The 20,012-nt window shown below is 37.5% G+C and overlaps 1 protein-coding gene across 1 annotated transcript in view; it reads left to right on the forward strand.

Moving 5' to 3' along the window:
- Positions 1-20,012, forward strand: part of LOC100892847 (hephaestin-like protein) — a 34,035-nt gene that overhangs the window by 629 nt on the left and 13,394 nt on the right. Inside the window, 5 exon segments of the mRNA XM_030983203.1 lie at positions 7,220-7,464; positions 8,369-8,581; positions 15,931-16,062; positions 18,032-18,198; positions 19,039-19,162. Of these exon segments, the coding sequence (XP_030839063.1) occupies positions 7,220-7,464; positions 8,369-8,581; positions 15,931-16,062; positions 18,032-18,198; positions 19,039-19,162 (881 nt within the window).

Raw genomic sequence — 20,012 nt, forward strand, 5'->3', positions numbered from 1 at the left:
GGTGATTATGATACCAATGATGATTATTTAGGTGGTGGTAGTGGTGATTGTGCATTATTGTTGTGATGATTATGATGATGATGATGGTGGTGGTGGTGGTGGTGGTGGTGGTGGTGGTGGTGGTGGTGGTGGTAGTGGTAGTGGTAGTGGAAGTGGAGAATTGAAATGGCAATGGTAATGATGATTATGATGACGGTGTTAGTGGTGGTAGTGGTGATTGTCTATGGTAATGTTTGTGATGATTATGATAATGATGGTGGTAGTCATGGTGATCGTAGATGGTTATGGTAGCCTTGTGATGATTGTGATAAGGCTTTTAAAAAAAAAAGATGTTGTATTGCCCTTTGCGACCGACCCAAAAATTATTAAATCGACGGTCGGCTTTATAATTTTTATTTTTTTACCGTTTTTTAGAAAAACAAAAGTGAGAAATATCAGCCCAAAGAAAGAGCTAAAAAAAAAAGTTTAAAAAAAAAGTTAAAAAAAAAAAAAATTCTGACCGACCAACCAATGTTTTGGCACCTAAAGGGCAATATACAACATCTTCTTTTTTTTAGGCCTAATGGTGGTAGTGCATGGTTGGTAGTAGTGGTAGTAGTGGTAGTGGTGAGTGTGGTAGTGGTATTGTGATGGTAAAGATCATGACCATCCAATGGTAGATGGGGGTTGAGCCTGGGGGGGGGGGGGGGGAAGCCACAAACTGGTCTGAGTCCCCTTTTGAAAACCAATGGACGAACCTTGAGTATACAACACAAGAAAAATGCCCCTATTGATATCATCATGTTTCAGCATCCCCTCCTTACATACTCCTAGATCTGATCCTGATGATGTAGTGATGATGATGGTGATAGAAATTGATAATGGTTACCGTGGCGATTATATTGATAATGGCAAATGAAAGTGCATGGTGGTGAAGATGGTGGTATTTTTATAGAGGAAGACGGGGAGGGGCCAGTCTAACAGTGAAGTAACACGAGCTACTCTGGATTAATTGTGTATTGGAGATGGTGCACACAATGTATGCTTTCTTGGAGTAAGAATACTGAAAAAATTAACAGGAGTTATGCTTGTAAACTATTAAATGGCAAGGAGGCGAGTTAGCTATGTCGGTAAAACGTTTGCCTGTCGTCTGTTGGCGGATGACTGAAGCTTGCGTTGTGTGTTAACGTGCCCCTCCCCCGTTCTATAGGCTTTGTTAAGTGGAAAACACTCCGTCCCTTGGATAGGACGTTAAATGGAGACCCTGTGTAGAAGAGAGTCACCCCCTTTGCATGTTAAGATTAAGAACCCACTGCACTATTCATATAAGAGTAGGGGGGAAACCCCGGTGTACTAGTCCACCTGCACACCCCCAATCAGTTATACCTGGAGGAGAGACCCAAGGGTTACATTGATTCAGTTTGCTTTTCGCCTCCCAGGCACAGGTGATGCCAATACCATTAATAATGATAGTAAATCATTAGCATGTTTGGTCATGTCGTCAAACAATCAATAATGGATTGATCATGTAAGTGATTAAGCTAATACCGGTAATCATAAAAGACTAAACTACCAAAGTACCAATATTTGTTTGTAATTGCAGATCATAATGTTGCCTTGCTACCAGGCTGAGGGCAATTTCCTCTTCACTCAAAACACTCTAGGTTTTCCCAGGAGTTAGACTGATCACAATACTTACTTAAGATTATTTGAAGCCCCACTGCGCTAGTTTTGCCAGGAGGGATTAGACCTCCCTTCATGGTCACTGACAGGTGGTTATCTCATCAAATAAGCTCTCAATTAACACAAGAAAAAAGGGGATCATGGGGGACCAATGGTCACGGATTAGGCATTGTTTGCTATATAGAGGGTGCAAGTAGCTATAATTAGTGCAGTGGGGCTTTAAAGTTTTCATCTTTTCATCTTAATTGGCTCTGGATCAAGTCATATGATACTCATCTTTGAATTTTGAATATTGTGCGTGTGTGTGTGTAATTGGGTTTTTACAGATGTGTCAATCAGATATGATTATTTACTTATGGAAGGTTTGTTTGTCTTATTCCAAGGTCAACCAAACATTTTCATCAATTTAGTGAAAGACCATAAGCCTGGGAGCCAGGCTAACCATGTTTAATAGGGAGCCAGGCTAACATGTTTCATAGGTCTTTGACCCTTTTTATCTCAAAGCGGATACGTGTGATTTGAAACTTCTTTTTTATTGGAATACTTGGCTGTTATAAAAATAAACTAAATATTCCTAAATATGTGTGTTATGAAAGAAAGATAAATAAAACTTGAACTTGAACTTGAATTTGATATGAAACAATTTCAGTCAAAAGAGATATTCTGGCACCTTGTTGACTAACTTTATGGGTACTGGTATTCAGGCACACCACTGCCTAAAATCATACTGTTTCTAAATGTTGCGAGCGAGCAAAGCAAGTGAGGAAAAAAGAAACTAAAATTGTCTCTAAAATGTTATTTCTTCATGGAAATACACAGTGGTTACCAATATTTTTGTTTTCCCGAAATTGATGTTTATGTCACAGTGGTTCCAAAAATAAATGTTGAATTAATTTCTCTTGCAGCACCTCTAGAAATGTCCTGCCTCACATATACATACATGTATATATTTATTTTTTTGAGGAGGGGGGGGGGGGAGAGAGGGAGGGGGAGGATTGCCAATCCCCCCTTTAGAACTGCTACTAATACTCCAGCCCTGTTTATTTTTCTTAGCTTTGAAAGTTGAAGCGATTGACTTTTTCGATTTTGTCTATTACTTTGTATCAACACATTGAGCTAGAATGTTTTCTCTTCATGTTTTTTTCCTTCTTCCTATTCACATTTCAGTGCTTAACAACCACAAACCAACGCTTTTAAAGTTCAAACCTATCACAGCTTTGATCAAAGAAGATAGGGGGCACAGGTATGTGTCGACAATATCTGATAAGCATATCAAACAAGACGAAAAGGAAACTGATTAAACATAAAGTGCTTCTCAAATTTTCCAATGGGTAGGGAGGGGCAGGTCACATGTAGGCCTCTGTTCAAAATATTTGACGAGGAAAAGAATGAAAAGGCACAATAGAAATTGTGAGTACCTTTTTGTGTTGCTTGTCAAAATAATTTTAGAGTGGAGATTTTGCTTACAGGTGCCTTGGGGGAACCCCTCTAAAATTTTCTGAGTAGCGGCCATAATGAATGTTACCATAATGTTTCTTAAAATCCTCTTTGAAATTGATGCATGCACATGTGCAGTTAGTGAGTAGACAATGCCATGCATTCTGACTACCAGTAAGTTGATTGAGTTCAACAGTTCAACAGGCAGAATTATGTGATTTGTAATTATTATCGTAACCTTGCCAAACTGTATTTGTTTTAGATACAAAGGATGTGAGGCTGTGTTTTGTAAAATATCAGTTATGTGGAAGGGAATTTCCCTTTGAGTCCCTTCTTTGTGCCAGAATGTTTCTTGGCACTTTGCCAGATATTATGAGATCATGTTTCAAGAGACCTCCACCCCCCCCCCCCTCCCCCACCTCCCAGGAAAATGTTACTCTTAGAGCTTTTTATGTGCAGTGACCTAATTCAGAAAAAAACGTCACTTACAAAAATGTAGGCTATTGCTACCCTGGCAATTTTTTTTTTTTTTTTTTTTTTTTGGGGGGGGGGGGGGGGGGCTAGATGTCATAATATTCATCTATAGTACCTGTATCACTAAGAAAGTTGATACAAACATTAAGGAAAATACTTTTTTTCCTGAAGGAAATACATTGTCCCACCAAGTTTATTAACAGAATATACCAAAATCAATGAATTGTGAAATTGGATAATTTCAGTAACTGCAATTGACATTAATTTTTTTTCTTCCAATTATACACATTTTGGGCCCAGGCTTGTTAAAAATGTCTGTAGACAAGAATAACATATTTTGTACAAAAGATTTGAAGCATAGCTCACAAAGGAAATCATAAAGAAATCATAAAGTTGCCCAAAAGAGAAGTGTACTTCTCCTTTTTCCTTGTTTACATTAAGGCTCCGTGAATCTTTAACTCATTATCAACTAAAACAATTGTACTGGGGCTATGTATTACCGCATGCTTTTTATTGCTGCACTGTATGGTCTAGTCGATTTAAATATAATGTCGATATGCTAAATAAACTTCATAAAAGAGCAGCTTATATTATTTCTAGACAGTCTTGGCACATTCCATTGCGACAGGTCTTGGATGGCCTAAAATGGCCAACTCTAAATGAATTGTTCGATAAGGCCACTTGTTGTCTGGTTTTTAAATGTATTAATAATTTAGCACCTCCAGCTGTGTCGGATAAATATGTACTACTAGATGATGTTATGCAACGCACAACTCGAAATAGTAATAAGAATCTGTTAAAACCTTTTAAGTGCAATACTGAATTTTATGCTAACACTTTCGTGAATTATGGCGTTAAAGTGTGGAACAAACTTACAGTGGAAGCCCGACTTTTTTTTAACTCTTAATGTATTTAAATGCATGATATCAAAGAAGTAACATGTTTTTAAATTTTCTTAATCTCGTTTTAAATTTGTATCTACTAAATTGGATCTGGGAGAATTATAGGTTCTCTGTCATTTTTATCATGAATCCTCTATCTTGCTGAACATTGTAAAATCTGACCTTTCTTGCCCGTTTACAATATTATATGAGCTGTGTCTCACTTCCTGTTTTTTTAATACAAAGGTCATTTTAACTTCTTATATTGTATCATTATTTACCTTTAATATGGTCTCACCTTTACTATATATATTTGTTGTCGTATTTGATTTTATACTCTATTTTTTCTCTTACTTTATTAAATATGTAAACATTTTGCATATCTATTATTGTATTTGTATTTTTACAAAGCAAGGCAAGATGAAAGATCAGGTTTTTGTTTTTTATCGTAAATTATTTCATATTGTTAGTTTTACTTGTTTATCATTGTGCTTTGATGTCAATATGCTTTATGTATTCAATTTGTTGTCTTTTTCTTCCTACTGTTATATGTATGATTTTGTTTTAAGAAATTGTATATATGTGTATTTTAATTGAGACAGGGCCTTATGGAAGACCAGTTTTTAATCTGAATGAGATACCCTGTATAAATATGTGAAATAAATAAATAAATGTTTGATGTTGATTTTCTTTGTATAAGTATTGTTGATCTTTTTATGTATTTCAATTTGGTGGCCCCTTTTTATAAGTCCTGCTTTCTCCGGGGTCACCAAACCATCATTGTGTTCTTCTAAATTTTTGTTGTAACTTGTTTTGATTGTATATTTATTTTGATGGTTGTACTATTAAATAAATTGAATTGAATTGAATTTGTACAGTGATCGTATGAATATTAAAAACTCTTGTAACCTTCTTTTTCTAAGGCAGCCTTTTCTCTCACTGTCACTGACCTTTTTTCTTCACATTTTTTAAAATTAACTTGGCGTCAGGTCAGAATCCTCCTTTGAACTATGATAGAAAATAAGTCTAGAGTCAAAGGGATTTTCAATTTTCTGTGTCAATAATAGTGCTGTAACATCACAGATATCTCCAATTCCGTTTAACCGCCAGTCAAAACCGGACGGTTTTCGGTTAAACGATTAAAAAAAAAAAAAAAAAGGACTTTCATTTAACTGCGATGTGCATTTGAAGGCGTCGATTTGTGCTTGTGAACTTGTCAAAAATAATAGTAACAATGTCGTTTTTAGAAGAATGTGTAAGATCATTCATGTAAATTAAAAACAGTAGATCAATACACGATTAGCCATAGATTTACGCTCAATATCAACCTTATATGATCAATAAAAATTAAGGCTTTGTAATACATGACCAAGTATCACATATACGACCCCTCTCCATATAGAGGTAGCACCCCCAATGTATGATTTATCTATGATCAATGTCTGCTTGATCAATCAAAATTAAGGCTTTGTAATACATGACCAAGTATCACATATACGACCCCTCTCCATATAGAGGTAGCACCCCCAATGTATGATTTATCTATGATCAATGTCTGCTTGATCAATCAAAATTAAGGCTTTGTAATACATGACCAAGTATCACATAAACGACCCTTCTCCATATAGAGGTAGCACCCCCAATGTATGATTTATCTATGATCAATGTCTGCTTGATCAATCAAAATTAAGGCTTTGTAATACATGACCAAGTATCACATAAACGACCCTTCTCCATATAGAGGTAGCACCCCCAATGTATGATTTATCTATGATCAATGTCTGCTTGATCAATCAAAATTAAGGCTTTGTAATACATGACCAAGTATCACATATACGACCCCTCTCCATATAGAGGTAACACCCCCAATGTATGATTTATCTATGATCAATGTCTGCTTGATCAATCAAAATTAAAGATAAACTTTAGTACTGGTAATGCGATTGAATTGTGAAAGAAAATGTGTGGAAAGGATCAGAAACAGTTGATCATGTAGCATGTAAGTATTGGTGTGCACTGCAAGGTTCTGGAGTCATCAAAATCATAATAAATTTGACCGAGTCTTGGTAAAGTAACAAGCACTCACATAGAAAGCTATATATGGGACAACACACATGGTGTCGGGGCTATGTATACCTTGTTTTCCTTGTCTTTCTATGCTCATTACTCAGCCAGTATACATTTTCTTCCAAAATTGTTTGGCACATGTCATTTATTTGTAATCTTGAACATTCAGTGTAAGTTTTGTTTGATTCTGTGAGAATTTTTTTTAATTTTTTTTTTTACCAGTACTGGAGTTTATCTTTAAGGCTTTGTAATACATGACCAAGTATCACATAAACGACCCCTCTCCATATAGAGGTAGCACCCCCAATGTATGATTTATCTATGATCAATGCCTGCTTTTGTATTTTTTCATTTACCAGCCCAGAAGCCCAGGCAGAATAAGTAATAGCAGGCCATGTATCACAAGTACATAATTGTACGACCCCTCTTCACATAGAGGGAGCACCCCTCGGTGTAAGGATTATCTATGATCAGTGACTGCTTTTGTATTTTTCATTTACTAGCCCAGAATTTAAGCCCAGTATGTCATACAAGGACCCGATGGGATCGGTAGCCTGTACAAGAAAGTCGTCTATCGTGTATCATGTGTACAAGTACATAATTATACGACCCCTCTCCACATAGATAGAGGGAGCACCCCCGGTGTATGGATTAATCATCTATGATCAATTAACGCTTTTGTATTTTTCATTTCCTAGTCCAGAAGCCCAGTATGTCATACAGGGCCCCGGCAGGATCGGTAGCCTGTACAAGAAGGCCGTCTATCGCGAGTACACCGACGACTCGTACACCACGTTGTCGGACCGTCCGGAGTGGATGGGATTCCTGGGACCGATCATCTATGGAGAGGTCGGGGACACAATCAAGATACACGCCAAGAACATGGCATCCAGGGAGTTCAGCATGCATCCTCATGGTGTCTTCTATCTCAAAGATTCTGAAGGTGAGGATTTTTTTTTTTTTTTTTTTTTTTTAAAGTTAAATCATCTTGTATTTATTTAACTCCAAACAAATAGGATCATTCTCAAATTGTTTATAATATTCAATAACAAATTTTAAAACTATAGTGTAACGTAGCGAATTGATTACAGAAGTAAAGATTACAATAACCAGGAATGACAAAAATTAACATACTTCTGAAGGTGAGGGATTTCGGTTATCGTGCGTTCAGACTACCAAAGTGTATCGCTTAGCTAAATGAGATAGTAATAACCTGCTTTCTAGTCTGTACCTTGTTTAAAGCCCCATACTGCACTACTTATAGCTACTTGCGCCCTCTGTATAGCAAACAATACCTAATGAGTGAATATTGGTCCCCCATGATCCTCTTTTTCCTACATTTTTTGAGAGCTGAGTTGATGAGATAATTAACCACCTGATCAGTGACCTTGCAGTGTGGTCTAATCCCTCCTTTACACTAGTACTGATGAGCTTTAAACAAACAGAACTTTGTTATTCCTGGCTCAATTTTCCTAATTGAGGTGTCATATGACAGGGCAGAAACTGAAGCTTTTAAAAATTAGATTTTTTTTTCTTTGAAATTCAGATACCGTCAACCAAATGACTTTTGGGTTTCCTCTCTTCAATTTGATTTTAATCACTCATGCATGAAATATGCATTATATGAGTTGCATCAAATGAAAGACGACGATCTAAGGTTTACAAATATGTGTCATTTATTAATTATGATGAAACATTGATCATTCTTGGTTTTCGTTTTTTCTGGGACGCAGAGAGAGAGAGAGAGCTGTATTGAAGAGAATATTGATAACTTGTTCTGACACAATCACAAGAAAGTGATGAGAGAAATTAAAAAGTGATTCGCCTACATCTTCTAACCCTGCCAGGTGCCGTGTACGAAGACAACACCAGAGGCAAGGACAAAGCAGACGAGCGCATCGCACCAGGGGGCAGCCACACCTATATATGGGAGGCGAACAAGAGGGCGGGGCCGGCAGAGGGAGGGCCCAACTGTGTCCCGTGGATCTACCATTCACACATCGACGCCCCGTATGGGACGAATACAGGCGCTATCGGTTTCATGCTCATTTGTAAGACAGGTAAAATGAGAAGAAAATTTGCACTCTGGCCCATAAACTTGGAATAATTTGTTCATGCCTCTTTTCGTGAGATGATTGCGACGATATGCATTATTCTTCTCAGAATTGAATTGATCAATCAATCTATATATTGTCATAGACTTACTTACTGCCCATTATGCCTCCTAGCACATAGGGCAGCAACATAAGTCTTCGACTCTTTCCGATCCTGGGCCAGTCTTTAGATGGTTCCCCATTCCCCCTTCCACAGTTCTTCGTCAAGTGTTTTTAGGACGTCCGCTCTTTCTTTTGCTTTCTGGTTGTTTGTGTGATGTCATCTATGTACTTTCTCATTACATGTCTGATCCATCTCCACCTTCTTCTAATGATGTCATAGTGCCATAGAGATTGATCATTTATAGGTTCTGAGGAGATTTAGACTTTATCTATCCAGAATAAATCATATTGTATTATAAATTTACTCCACTTTTGGGAATGGTTGTGATGCCAATACTGAAGTGCTTCGTACTTTTTAATTTCTCCTCAGAACTGGTCAATATTTGGGCACTCTTAATATTTGCACTGTCCTACACCAGTAAGACCTTTTATTCTTTTATTATTTTGGAAAAATTAGATCATGGAAGACTAACTCCATTTGAGATGGTGTCATGAGCAAATAGATTCTGAGGGCAGGTCGACTATATTAACAAAAAAATCCTCTTAATTTTGAAGTTAAAGATGAATTCTTGTAACGCGAGAAGGACTTTTACAGAATTGACAAGAATTTGACTTGGTCTACAAGAAAAGCACAGTCACTGCAAACATAAATGGGTGTATGGCACTACACATACATTTTGCAGAATTGTTTGGTCCTAACCAACTCTCCACCATTTCTTGTTATATTTTGAATATGTGGGCCTTTGAAGAGCATTTCTTTTCAGGGTAAAGTTCTATTGTGACTCTCTTCCAAATCTGACTAAAAATGGATGAGAAATCTACTTTTTTTTTAAATGCAGAAAAAAAATCCACCCTAAGCAGAACTCATCCATTTCTTCAAGTTGTGTAAGAACTACAAACACGTATCTTACTATTACAGTCAAGCAAATATTTTTCTTATGAAAGAATACTTTAGAGTCTATGTTGACTTAACAGATTGAAAGAACGATATACCAGTGTGTGTTTCATTCAACAAATTCAGATCTCAATTCAAAGTTCACATTGAGCTCTGCAATGCAGTGATAAGAATTTCATTGCTATGTAACAATTACAAGAATGAGTTTATGAGAATAAAAAAAAGGGCAGGTTTATTTGAATGACTACTACCACACCTGGTTAATTGTCCTGCATTGTGCACTGTAGACAGATAAGAAATCAACTCCAATTTTTGAAATGGTTGTGATGCCAATATTGAAGTGTTTCATAATTCTTATTTTCTTCTCATAACTGGTCAATATTTGGGTCCCCCCCCCCAGTATGAGCTGTGCAAATTTGCTGAACGTTGTGAAAGCCACCACTCTAAAATTTTCTTTCTGTGAGATTCTATTCTTTTCTACTGTTCTTTAATAATTTTAAGCAAAATGCATCAAAAGAGGAGGCTGCCAATGTTCTCAATTGCTCATCTTCAGTGCCTGATTTTGTAATGTGCATATAGTCGAGAATGAATTATTCAGAGATGCCAACCAGTACGATTAAAACGTATTTAGTACGATAATAAGAGTGAAATACGATCTTCACTTTTTTTTTAAAATATTTTTTTTAAAACCCATAAAAACAGCGGAATTGCATAGAAACATATACAAGTAAACCTCTGCAACCCCAACAAAAACTTTGCTTTACAATTTTCTCATTAAATTTTAATGATAGAGCAAACATTTTTCAGAAATTTTACTGGCCCGGGGTAGAGTCGAGTTTTCGTGAAAATCATGATTTTTCTCTCCAAAATCTTTTTTTTTTTTTGGATACTCAGTCTGTTTTTTTGTGTCAAGAGGTTGGCATCTCTGATTATTGAAACTTATGCTAATTTACAAACTTGATCCTCAAAAAGAAATATTCTGCTTGGTGCTAGTATTCTTTGTTGTCATTAATCCACATTGTAGCGAGTTTCTATGGGGAACAAGTGCACCGTATTATGCTAATGCCCCCCATTAATCTTGAGGATATCAGTTATAAGAGCTTTGAAATCTAATTGAGGAAATCATGAGTCCCAATTTAGTCTTCAACCAGCTATATCGCACCAATATAAATTTTTTTCATCATTCCAAAGAAATTAACATATATATATATATATATATATATATATATATATAACACCTGATACATTTAAAATGTTTCCAACACTCTATGCATATATTAAAGGTGCATTTAATAGTCTTCAATCAGCTAATTGCACCAATATAAAACATTTTCACCATTCTTACAAAATTAGCAACTCTCTGTTAGTCTGTATTACCTTTTTATTCTGAATTGAATTCATATAACACCTAATACATTTGAAATGTTTCTAACACTTGATGAATATATTAAAGGTGTTTTTAATGTTGTTCCTTTTGGTGAAGTAACACCATGTCAAGTTGTTAAATAATGTATTCTTGTATCACTCGACCAAACACAGTATTGATATCACACAGAGAGTGACATAACTTGGTGTTACTTTAATACGTGACTCTGACTCCCAACCCTATCCAAAGTTTGGTCGGTCCTTTTGTTGAACTTTTAACACACAGAAAACATTTAACTTGTTTACTTATCATCAAATAGAATACCTTGACATGCTTTACTTCTATTCATGAATCGGTTCTAGTTTTTCTCGGGTTTGGGGGATTTATTTGCTTTTCAATAGAAATTAACTGGCTGATTGAAACGTGTCTGTTGAAATGTACAGTGCGTATTGAAAAAAAGAGCACCCAAATTTGGTAGCTCCTAATTAAAAAGTTGTAAGCAATATGACTTTGAAATCTATTTTAAGATGAAAAGTAACTTGTTATGAGACCCGTTCATATTATTTCTGCCACGGGTGACTGTGAGTACCAGCACAATTTTGAATATGTCATTAGACAGGGTATTAGTTATCCTTCACCATGAAGTACGATTCAAGTTCGTATAGGCCATAGATTTTTAATTAGAAGCTACCAAAGTTGAGTACCGGTAGACTATTTTTTTTATGCACTGTATACCATATTTTGAGACATATACTTATTTTAAATCATGAAGTACATCAGAATACAAAGGAATCCACTCAGTCTCGCTGAAAAGCATACGGTATGCATTGCCCGCGAAAAATGGCTATATGGGACTACACATACATTTGGCTTGACTGTTTGGTCCAAACAACTTGCCATTTCTTGTTAAATTTTGAGTATGAGAGCCTTTGAAGAGCATTTCTTTTCAGGGGACTCATTTCCATTTTCTTCTCTCAAACTCTGCCCTTATACTGAACTCGTGCTGAAATCAACTGATACATTCTTGCTCTCAAATAAGCAGCGTAGTCTAATTGCATAAAAGGAGACAAAAAAAGGATGTCTTGACTAGATCTTGTTTTGAGTTGCACTGGTTTTACTTTAAAGAAGAAACCAAATTTAAACAGATCAGAACATAAGTCGCATCATAAATATAGAACCAACCAGAAGAAAGCTGAAAACGGAATTTATACGTGGAAGCGATTTTGTAGAGGAAAAAAAATTGTTCATTGCCTCTTTTGTTCTCATTTTTGGGCAAAAAGGTTTGAAAAACTGATGTGGAAAGGGGACTTTGCCCTTTTCAATACGTATTCCTTGAATTCCTTGAAAGCTCTGAGCGCCAAAATCGGCTGCCTTGCAGAGCGTGGGTAATAGTTGGAGCGCCTTGAGTACCATGCATGGTGGATATGTGCGCTATGTACATGTAAATATCCAATTATTATATTCTGTATTTTTTCTTTCAATTCCGGGTTATGGAATCAATGGAAGAACTTGCGTGGAAAAAAAGTAAATTATCTCCTTTTTGTCAGATTTGATGAACTGAAGTGGGAAGAGGACTTTGCCCTCATATTACCCTTTTTTAGTACATATATGTGGGTTAATAGGAAAGAAATGAGCCTGCCGCATACTCCTGCGGCAGACTTGCCGCAGATCTGCAGCAGACCTGCCCAGACAGTCATCTTTTTCACATGCAAATTAGTTTTGCCGCAGACTTGCCGCAGACTTGCCGCAGACTTGCCGCATACTCTTTCAGTATGATGAAGAGTCTGCGGCAGGTCTGCCGCAGACTTGCTGCAGACTTGCCGCATACTCTTTCAGTATGATGAAGAGTCTGCGGCAGGTCTGCCGCGGACTTGCTGCAGACTCTTCGTCATGAATATTCACATCTCATATAGACCTGCTGCAGACCTGCCGCATACTCTTTCATATCCAGTACGTGGCAATAAAGTATGCATGTAAAAGAACCAGTGATAAACTGATTGATACTTCATAATCGATATTGGCAGTATCGATATTATCAATTAGGTAATACCAATATATACATATATATTACCAATTAGGTATGTTCTATTCTCAATTGTATTAACCTCATCACATTGATCATTTGAAGTGTATTCAAGAGTAACATTTAAAGTGACACAGGCTCGTACACATATATATACTAAATATGTATATTGTTTCTTGGTTAGTAATCATAGTTTCTTGGTTAGTAATCAATATATCTATTGCTTAAACGTGAATGTAATTGTAACATGATCAGACAAAATAATCTATTGGTTAATAATGGCAAAAGGAAAATAGAAATCACAAAAATGATGTGCATTGTCTTAATTTGCTTAACAAATCATGATAAATGTATTTTTCTGTCACACGTGTAAAGTAATAATGAATATGCATGAGATGATTGGTTTCAATTGGCCCTATTAGACTTTAATGGGATTTCCTGTGGCAGACCTGCCGCAGACTGTTCCTGTGGCGTACTGGTATGCGGCAAGTCTGGAGCAAAGTTTCGCCCTGCCGCAGATCTGCCGCAGACTGTTCCTGTGGCATACTAGTATGCGGCAAGTCTGGAGCAAAGTTTCATCCTGCCGCAGATCTGCCGCAGACTGTTCCTGTGGCATACTAGTATGCGGCAAGTCTGCAGCAAAATTTCATCCTGCCGCAGATCTGCCGCAGACTGTTCCTGTGGCATACTAGTATGCGGCAAGTCTGGAGCAAAGTTTCATCCTGCCGCAGATCTGCCGCAGACTGTTCCTGTAGCATACTAGTATGCGGCAAGTCTGCAGCAAAATTTCATCCTGCCGCAGATCTGCCGCAGACTGTTCCTGTGGCATACTGGTATGCGGCAAGTCTGCAGCAAAATTTCTTTCTGCCGCATACTTCGGCATACTCTTTGCCGCAGACTAAAAGTCTGCGGCAGGTCTGCGGCATACTTTTCACTTTCCTATGGGTTATGTACTAATAGTATTCTGTATTTTTCCTTTCAATTCCGGGGTTTGAAATCAATAGAAAGAACTTAAGTGGAAGAATTTTTAAAATCTCTTTCTTCAGATTTGAATAACTGATGTGAAAAGAGGAATTTGCCCTTACATTACCCCTTTTTAGTACATAATGTGGGTCGGATCACGGGTGGCCAACCCGCAAGCTCTTTTGGTGCAGCCAGTGGAGCATTGAAAAGTAATTATAAAAATAGCTCATGAATGAAATGCGGCCCGCATAGCAGCGATGAAATAGGGTAAAACATTTACACACAGCTATCTCTATTCCCATTATTTGTTTTCATCATTCACAACATATTGACTTGTTACATGGTTGATACAAAACTCCTCAAATGTTGTCGCATTATATTACATTAATATCACTCGCCGTGTTAAGTTCAGCTGTAATTTCTGCACGCAGTGACGTTTGTAAATATATGAATGTTGTGAATCAAGAAATATGTTTGAAATGCCATACTTGTCTTGAAACTGACAAGCCTTTTCTCCTGTGCCGTTGAATTTTCTCATGAATCTTAATCGTAAACTGGATAGTCCCCTTCCCTTTACACCGCGTTCAATGAGATGTTCAGTGTACAACTAATAAAGTTAGGATATTCTTTCTGCTGTGTCCTTGATTTTGTTTGAAATAACAACCAACATGGTGTAGACTTCGAGACCTGCGAAAAAAAAGGAATTTGGACTCTGGACTCTATCCTGATATTCTCACTTTTGAATACATATCGGGTTATGTATTATTTTTTCCCCTTTCAATTCCTGGGTGAACAATTTCTGGGTGAACGCGGCTGAATTATTTTTATCTCCTATTTTTTTTGTTATAGACTAGAGCGGCATGCATTCCTTTGTTCTTTTTGTGCCCATTTTGTGAGCAAAACCATTGAAAAACTGACATATAATGTGATATATGACCTTGCACTCAATTTTGCAGTAAAAAAAGAGAGTGCAGGGTACTATCTTTGAAAACATAATAGGATAAGGCCTTTAAAAAAAGGGTTGTATTGCCCTTTAGGTTCCAGCACCTGGGTCTCTCTTTGGGCTGATATTTTTCAATCTTGAATGCTTTAAAGCCCCACTGTACTACTTGTAGCTACTTGCTCCCTCTATATAGAAAACAATGCCTAATCGGTGACCATTGGTCCCCCAGGATTTTCTTTCACTTATGTTAATTCAGAGCTGAGTTGATGAGATAGCCACCTGTCAGTGACCACCCTGGGTGGTCTAATCCCTCCTAGCCAAACAAGTACAGATGGCCTTTAACACATATTAAACTTTTTTTTTCTAAAAAACATTTCAAAAAATAATAATAATAAAAAAAAACCCATAGACTTCACATGTTAAGCATTCAAGGAATGTCTTCCTACTGGGTACCCATTTACCTCACCTGGGTGAGGTGGGGCAAATGTAGATTAATGCCTTGCCAAAGGACATTATGCAAACAGGAATATAGGCTGTAATCTTCATCAGACATTTATTTCTTGTGTATTTAAACAGAGCTTTCCCCTCTTGTTTCATTGATAAACAAGATTGTAAAGGCCTGTTTTCATCAGAACGAAGTTGCAAATAACCCGCTATTTTAACTAGCCCGATCTCGAATTGGCCAGCTAATTTGCGTCTTCATCAGCCCGCAGTTGCAATTAGCAGGCTATTTGGTTGAGATAATATCCCAAGAAATCGTGGTCTTGTTTCCAAAATAGCCAGTTATTTGGGAAAAAGTGGGCTAATTTGCGCCTGTCAGAGCTAGTTTGTGATGAGTGTATCGGTCTGGTGAAAACCCAATTTCGAGCTTCAGGAAAATATTCCGAGTCTGAAAATGGCCCGAGTCTGAAAATGGCGGGTTATTTTGCAACTTCGGTCTGGTTAATATCAAGACTTGAACATTTTTTTTTTCATTCACCATTTTCTTCTTCTCAATTTCCAGGAATTTTGAATGAAAACAATCGAAGGACCGATGTGGCTGAGGACTTCATCCTCATGTTTACTGTGACCGATGAGAATATGAGCTATTATATCGATGACAATATTGAAAGGTTTGCCGCAGATTCAGACCCAGGTTTGTACAATCAGGCCTGATAATTACCAGATTTAAATCAATTTTTTTTTTCTCCCTGATTTTACCCTTATTTCCCCTATTTTTTCCTATTTTTCCCTATTTTTCTCCTATTTTTTCCCAATTTTCTTACTCAAAAGGGAGGAATGTTGTTAGATGCCATTTTTTTCTTTCCTGAATCCTTTTTATTTTTTTAATCAAGGAGGGGGGGGGGGGGGGGGGGTTTGGTTGAGGAAAAAAAAACTTTTTAATTTTTAGTTCTCACTATCACCCCTGACAATTGACCCTACTGCAAATATGACGTTCAACAGTAAATTGCGACCTTCCTCCCATAATGCGCAGGCCAGCACATGTGCAGATACAATATTGGGGAAGACAATACAGACAAGGTTTCCGGCTTCCATAGAGATTGTATAGCAGTGTCGACTAATTCCTTATTTTAGTAAGCTATTGTTCAGGTAAAATTATTTTGAATTAACAAAAAAGAAGAAGCTTGTGGAAAGTTGTAAATTTCTTTAGACCAGTTCTAAAGATAGAAAGTTAAACGAGAAAACCACTTAAGAACTCTTATGGATGTAAGTGAGAGAGAGATAGAGGATGCAAGACGAGAGGGAGAAAGAGAATATGTGAAATGTTTATCCTTTGGTAACTTGTAATGATATGAATCTCTCTTTTTTTTCCTTTGCTACCATTCCACTGACCACTCATATACTACACCTCCACTACCCCATTCAACCCCTCTGCCACTCCCTAAATTACCCTCACCACTCCTCTATTACCTCTCCACCACTGTTCCTTTACCCCATATTACCTATCCGCTTCTCCTATATTACCTCCACCACCTTTTTCTCTCTTACCCCTGATCCACATCTGTACACCTACTAACTCCTATGTTACCCCTCCCCTGCTCCTTTTTAACCCCACCCTCTCCTATATTGCCCCTCCACCTCTCTTATATTACCCCTCAACCATTCCTACATTACCCCTCTACCATACCTCTATTACATCTGAACCAATACTTTATTACCCCTCTGTCACTCATGTATTACCCCTAAAATGCTCCTACATTACCCCGCCATCATCGCTACATTACCCCTCCACCACTCCTATACCCTTCTACCCCTTCTCTACCACTCCTCCACCACTCCTATATCCTTCTACCCCATCTCTACCACCCTTCCACCACTCCTATACCCTTCTACCCCATCCCTACCACCCCTCCACCACTCCTATATCCGTCTACCCTATCTCTACCACCCCTCCACCACTCCTATACCCTTCTACCCCATCTCTACTACCCCTCCACCACTCCTATACCCTTCTACCCCATCTCTACCACCCCTCCACCACTCCTATATCCTTCTACCCCTTCTCTACTACCCCTCCACCACTCCTATACCCTTCTACCCCATCTCTACTACCCCTCCACCACTCCTATACCCTTCTACCCCATCTCTACCACCCCTCCACCACTCCTATACCCTTCTACCCCATCTCTACCACCACTCCCCTTGATCTATGTTTACCCATACACCACTCCTATACCCTTCTACCCCATTTCTACCACCCCTCCACCACTCCTATACCCTTCTACCCCATCTCTACCACCCCTCCACCACTCCTATACCCTTCTACCCCATCTCTACCACCACTCCCCTTGATCTATGTTTACCCCTCCACCACTTCTATACCCTTCTACTTCTACCCCATCTCTACTACCCCTCTACCACTCCTATACCCTTTTACCCCATCTCTACCACCCCTCCACCACTCCTATACCCTTCTACCCCATCTCTACCACCACTCCCCTTGATCTATGTTTACCCATACACCACTCCTATACCCTTCTACCCCATTTCTACCACCCCTCCACCACTCCTATATTCTTCTACCCCATCTCTTCCACCCCTCCACCACTCCCCTTGATCCATATTTACCCCTCCACCTCCACCGTGACCTAAATGCCGAACAGAGGATGAGGATTTCTTGGAGAGTAACAGGATGGACAGCGTGAATGGCTATCTGTACGGAGCTCTGCCAGGATTGGAGATCTGTCAATCAGATAAGGTGGCCTGGCACATCATGGGCGTCGGAACGGAGATCGACGTCCATACGGTCAACTTCCATGGCAACGTACTGGTAAGGGAGGTGGTCAAAATGAAGAAGTCAAAACAGTATGGAGTGTTTAGGAAATGAAGATCATTACATGAATTCGAGGGCATAAGAGGAAGCAAGAAGGAGAGAGAGAGAAAGAGAGCGATAGAGAGAAAGAGAGAGAGAAAGAGAGAGAGAGAGAGAGAGAGCGATATAGAGAGAGGGAGAGAAAGAGAAAGATATAGAGATAGAGATGGAGAGAGAGGGGAGAGAGAGATGGAGAGAGAGAGAGAGAGAGATAGAGAGATAGAGATAAAGATTGACAAAAGGGAGAGAAAGAGATGCAATGGAAAACTTGTTCATGATTTTCCTGTTCAATTGTACTTATTTATTTAACAAAGTGATAGGACTAATTTTGCAATTTTTAACACATTAAATATATACAGTAGGCTTGCTGGTGCCCCATGTGAGAGAGAGGGAGAATTGAATATAGTTATAATTTTGTTTATTGGCATAATCTTAGTTATTGAATAATTTCCTGCTCAATTGTATTTATTTATTGTACAAAGTGATAGGACTAATTTGTAATTGTTTACGCATTGAATATTATAGTTATTATTTTTTTATTTAGATAATCTTGGTTATTGAATAATTTTCCTGTTCAATTGTATTTAATTATTACACAAATGATAGGACTAATGTGCAATTGTTTACACATCGAATATAGTTGTTATATTTTTATTTACATAATTTTGGTTATTTAATAATTTTCCTGTTCAATTTTATTTATCTATAGTACAAAGTGATAGGACTAATTTGCAATTGTTTACACTTTGAATACAGTTGTTATTTGTTTAATTTACATAATCTTGGTTTAATATTTAGGAGCTCCGCAACCACCGTGTGGATACTCTCAGCTTGACTCCGGCTGTAATATCATCAGCTGACATGGTGGCTATCAACCCCGGTACATGGCTTGCTAAATCTCATGTCGTCACTCACCAAACTGGTATGTATTATTTTTTAAATTTAATTATCTAAGTATTATTTTGTGCAGGGTTGCCTCTTCAGTTAACAATCTGCTATCCCTCAGTGTAGGCCCTGCACAATAAAAAGAATATGAATAAAATATTTACCCACTCAATAAGTTCATATTGAACGCATAATGAACATAATAAGAAGCAAAGGTTATGAAAACAGAGATAAATAACACATGAAGAAATATTTTGAATACAATATTGCAAAGTGTGACTTATTATAAATATAAGTTATGATAAAAATGCACAATTGATAAATTATTAAATTGTCCAAGTATCATCAGCATGTAATCAAAAGTTGATGAACGAGGTTCTGGTTTAAAAAGACAAAATATGAATAAAACTTCTTGAATATGGTCTTAGATAGTATTATTGTATTAAGAGAATGTTTCTGGGCCTTTAAATAACAAATATAGTAATTAAACATTTCTAACACAACATAGGAAATTTATGGAACATGCAAGGTGATACTGTACACTTCCGGAGTGGTGAACATTATCAAAGAATCACCATCACAAAAAAAAAAAAAAACCCTTTTTATTTCACTTCAAATAAGGTGTCCTCTTAGGACCACTAAAATCAGGTGGAACGTGATAAAGTTTTTTATCTGTCTACCAACCAGGATACACTGATCATCCTTTCAGGAAGTTCTGTCTTAGATAGTAACTGAACTTTGACTTCAAGGAATTACACAAACTCTTCAGGCTCAAAGTATTTTTTGTTTGTTTTACAAGGTGCTTCCTGCGTTCTGCCAGCAGGAAGCGCATATTAAAAGAACACCTGGAACAGTAATCCCCAATCCCTGAGTAAATGTCCTCTCCT

Source organism: Strongylocentrotus purpuratus, unplaced genomic scaffold (assembly GCF_000002235.5).
Source record: "Strongylocentrotus purpuratus isolate Spur 01 unplaced genomic scaffold, Spur_5.0 spur5_scaffold_13, whole genome shotgun sequence".
In the NCBI taxonomy this organism is placed as follows: domain Eukaryota; kingdom Metazoa; phylum Echinodermata; class Echinoidea; order Camarodonta; family Strongylocentrotidae; genus Strongylocentrotus; species Strongylocentrotus purpuratus.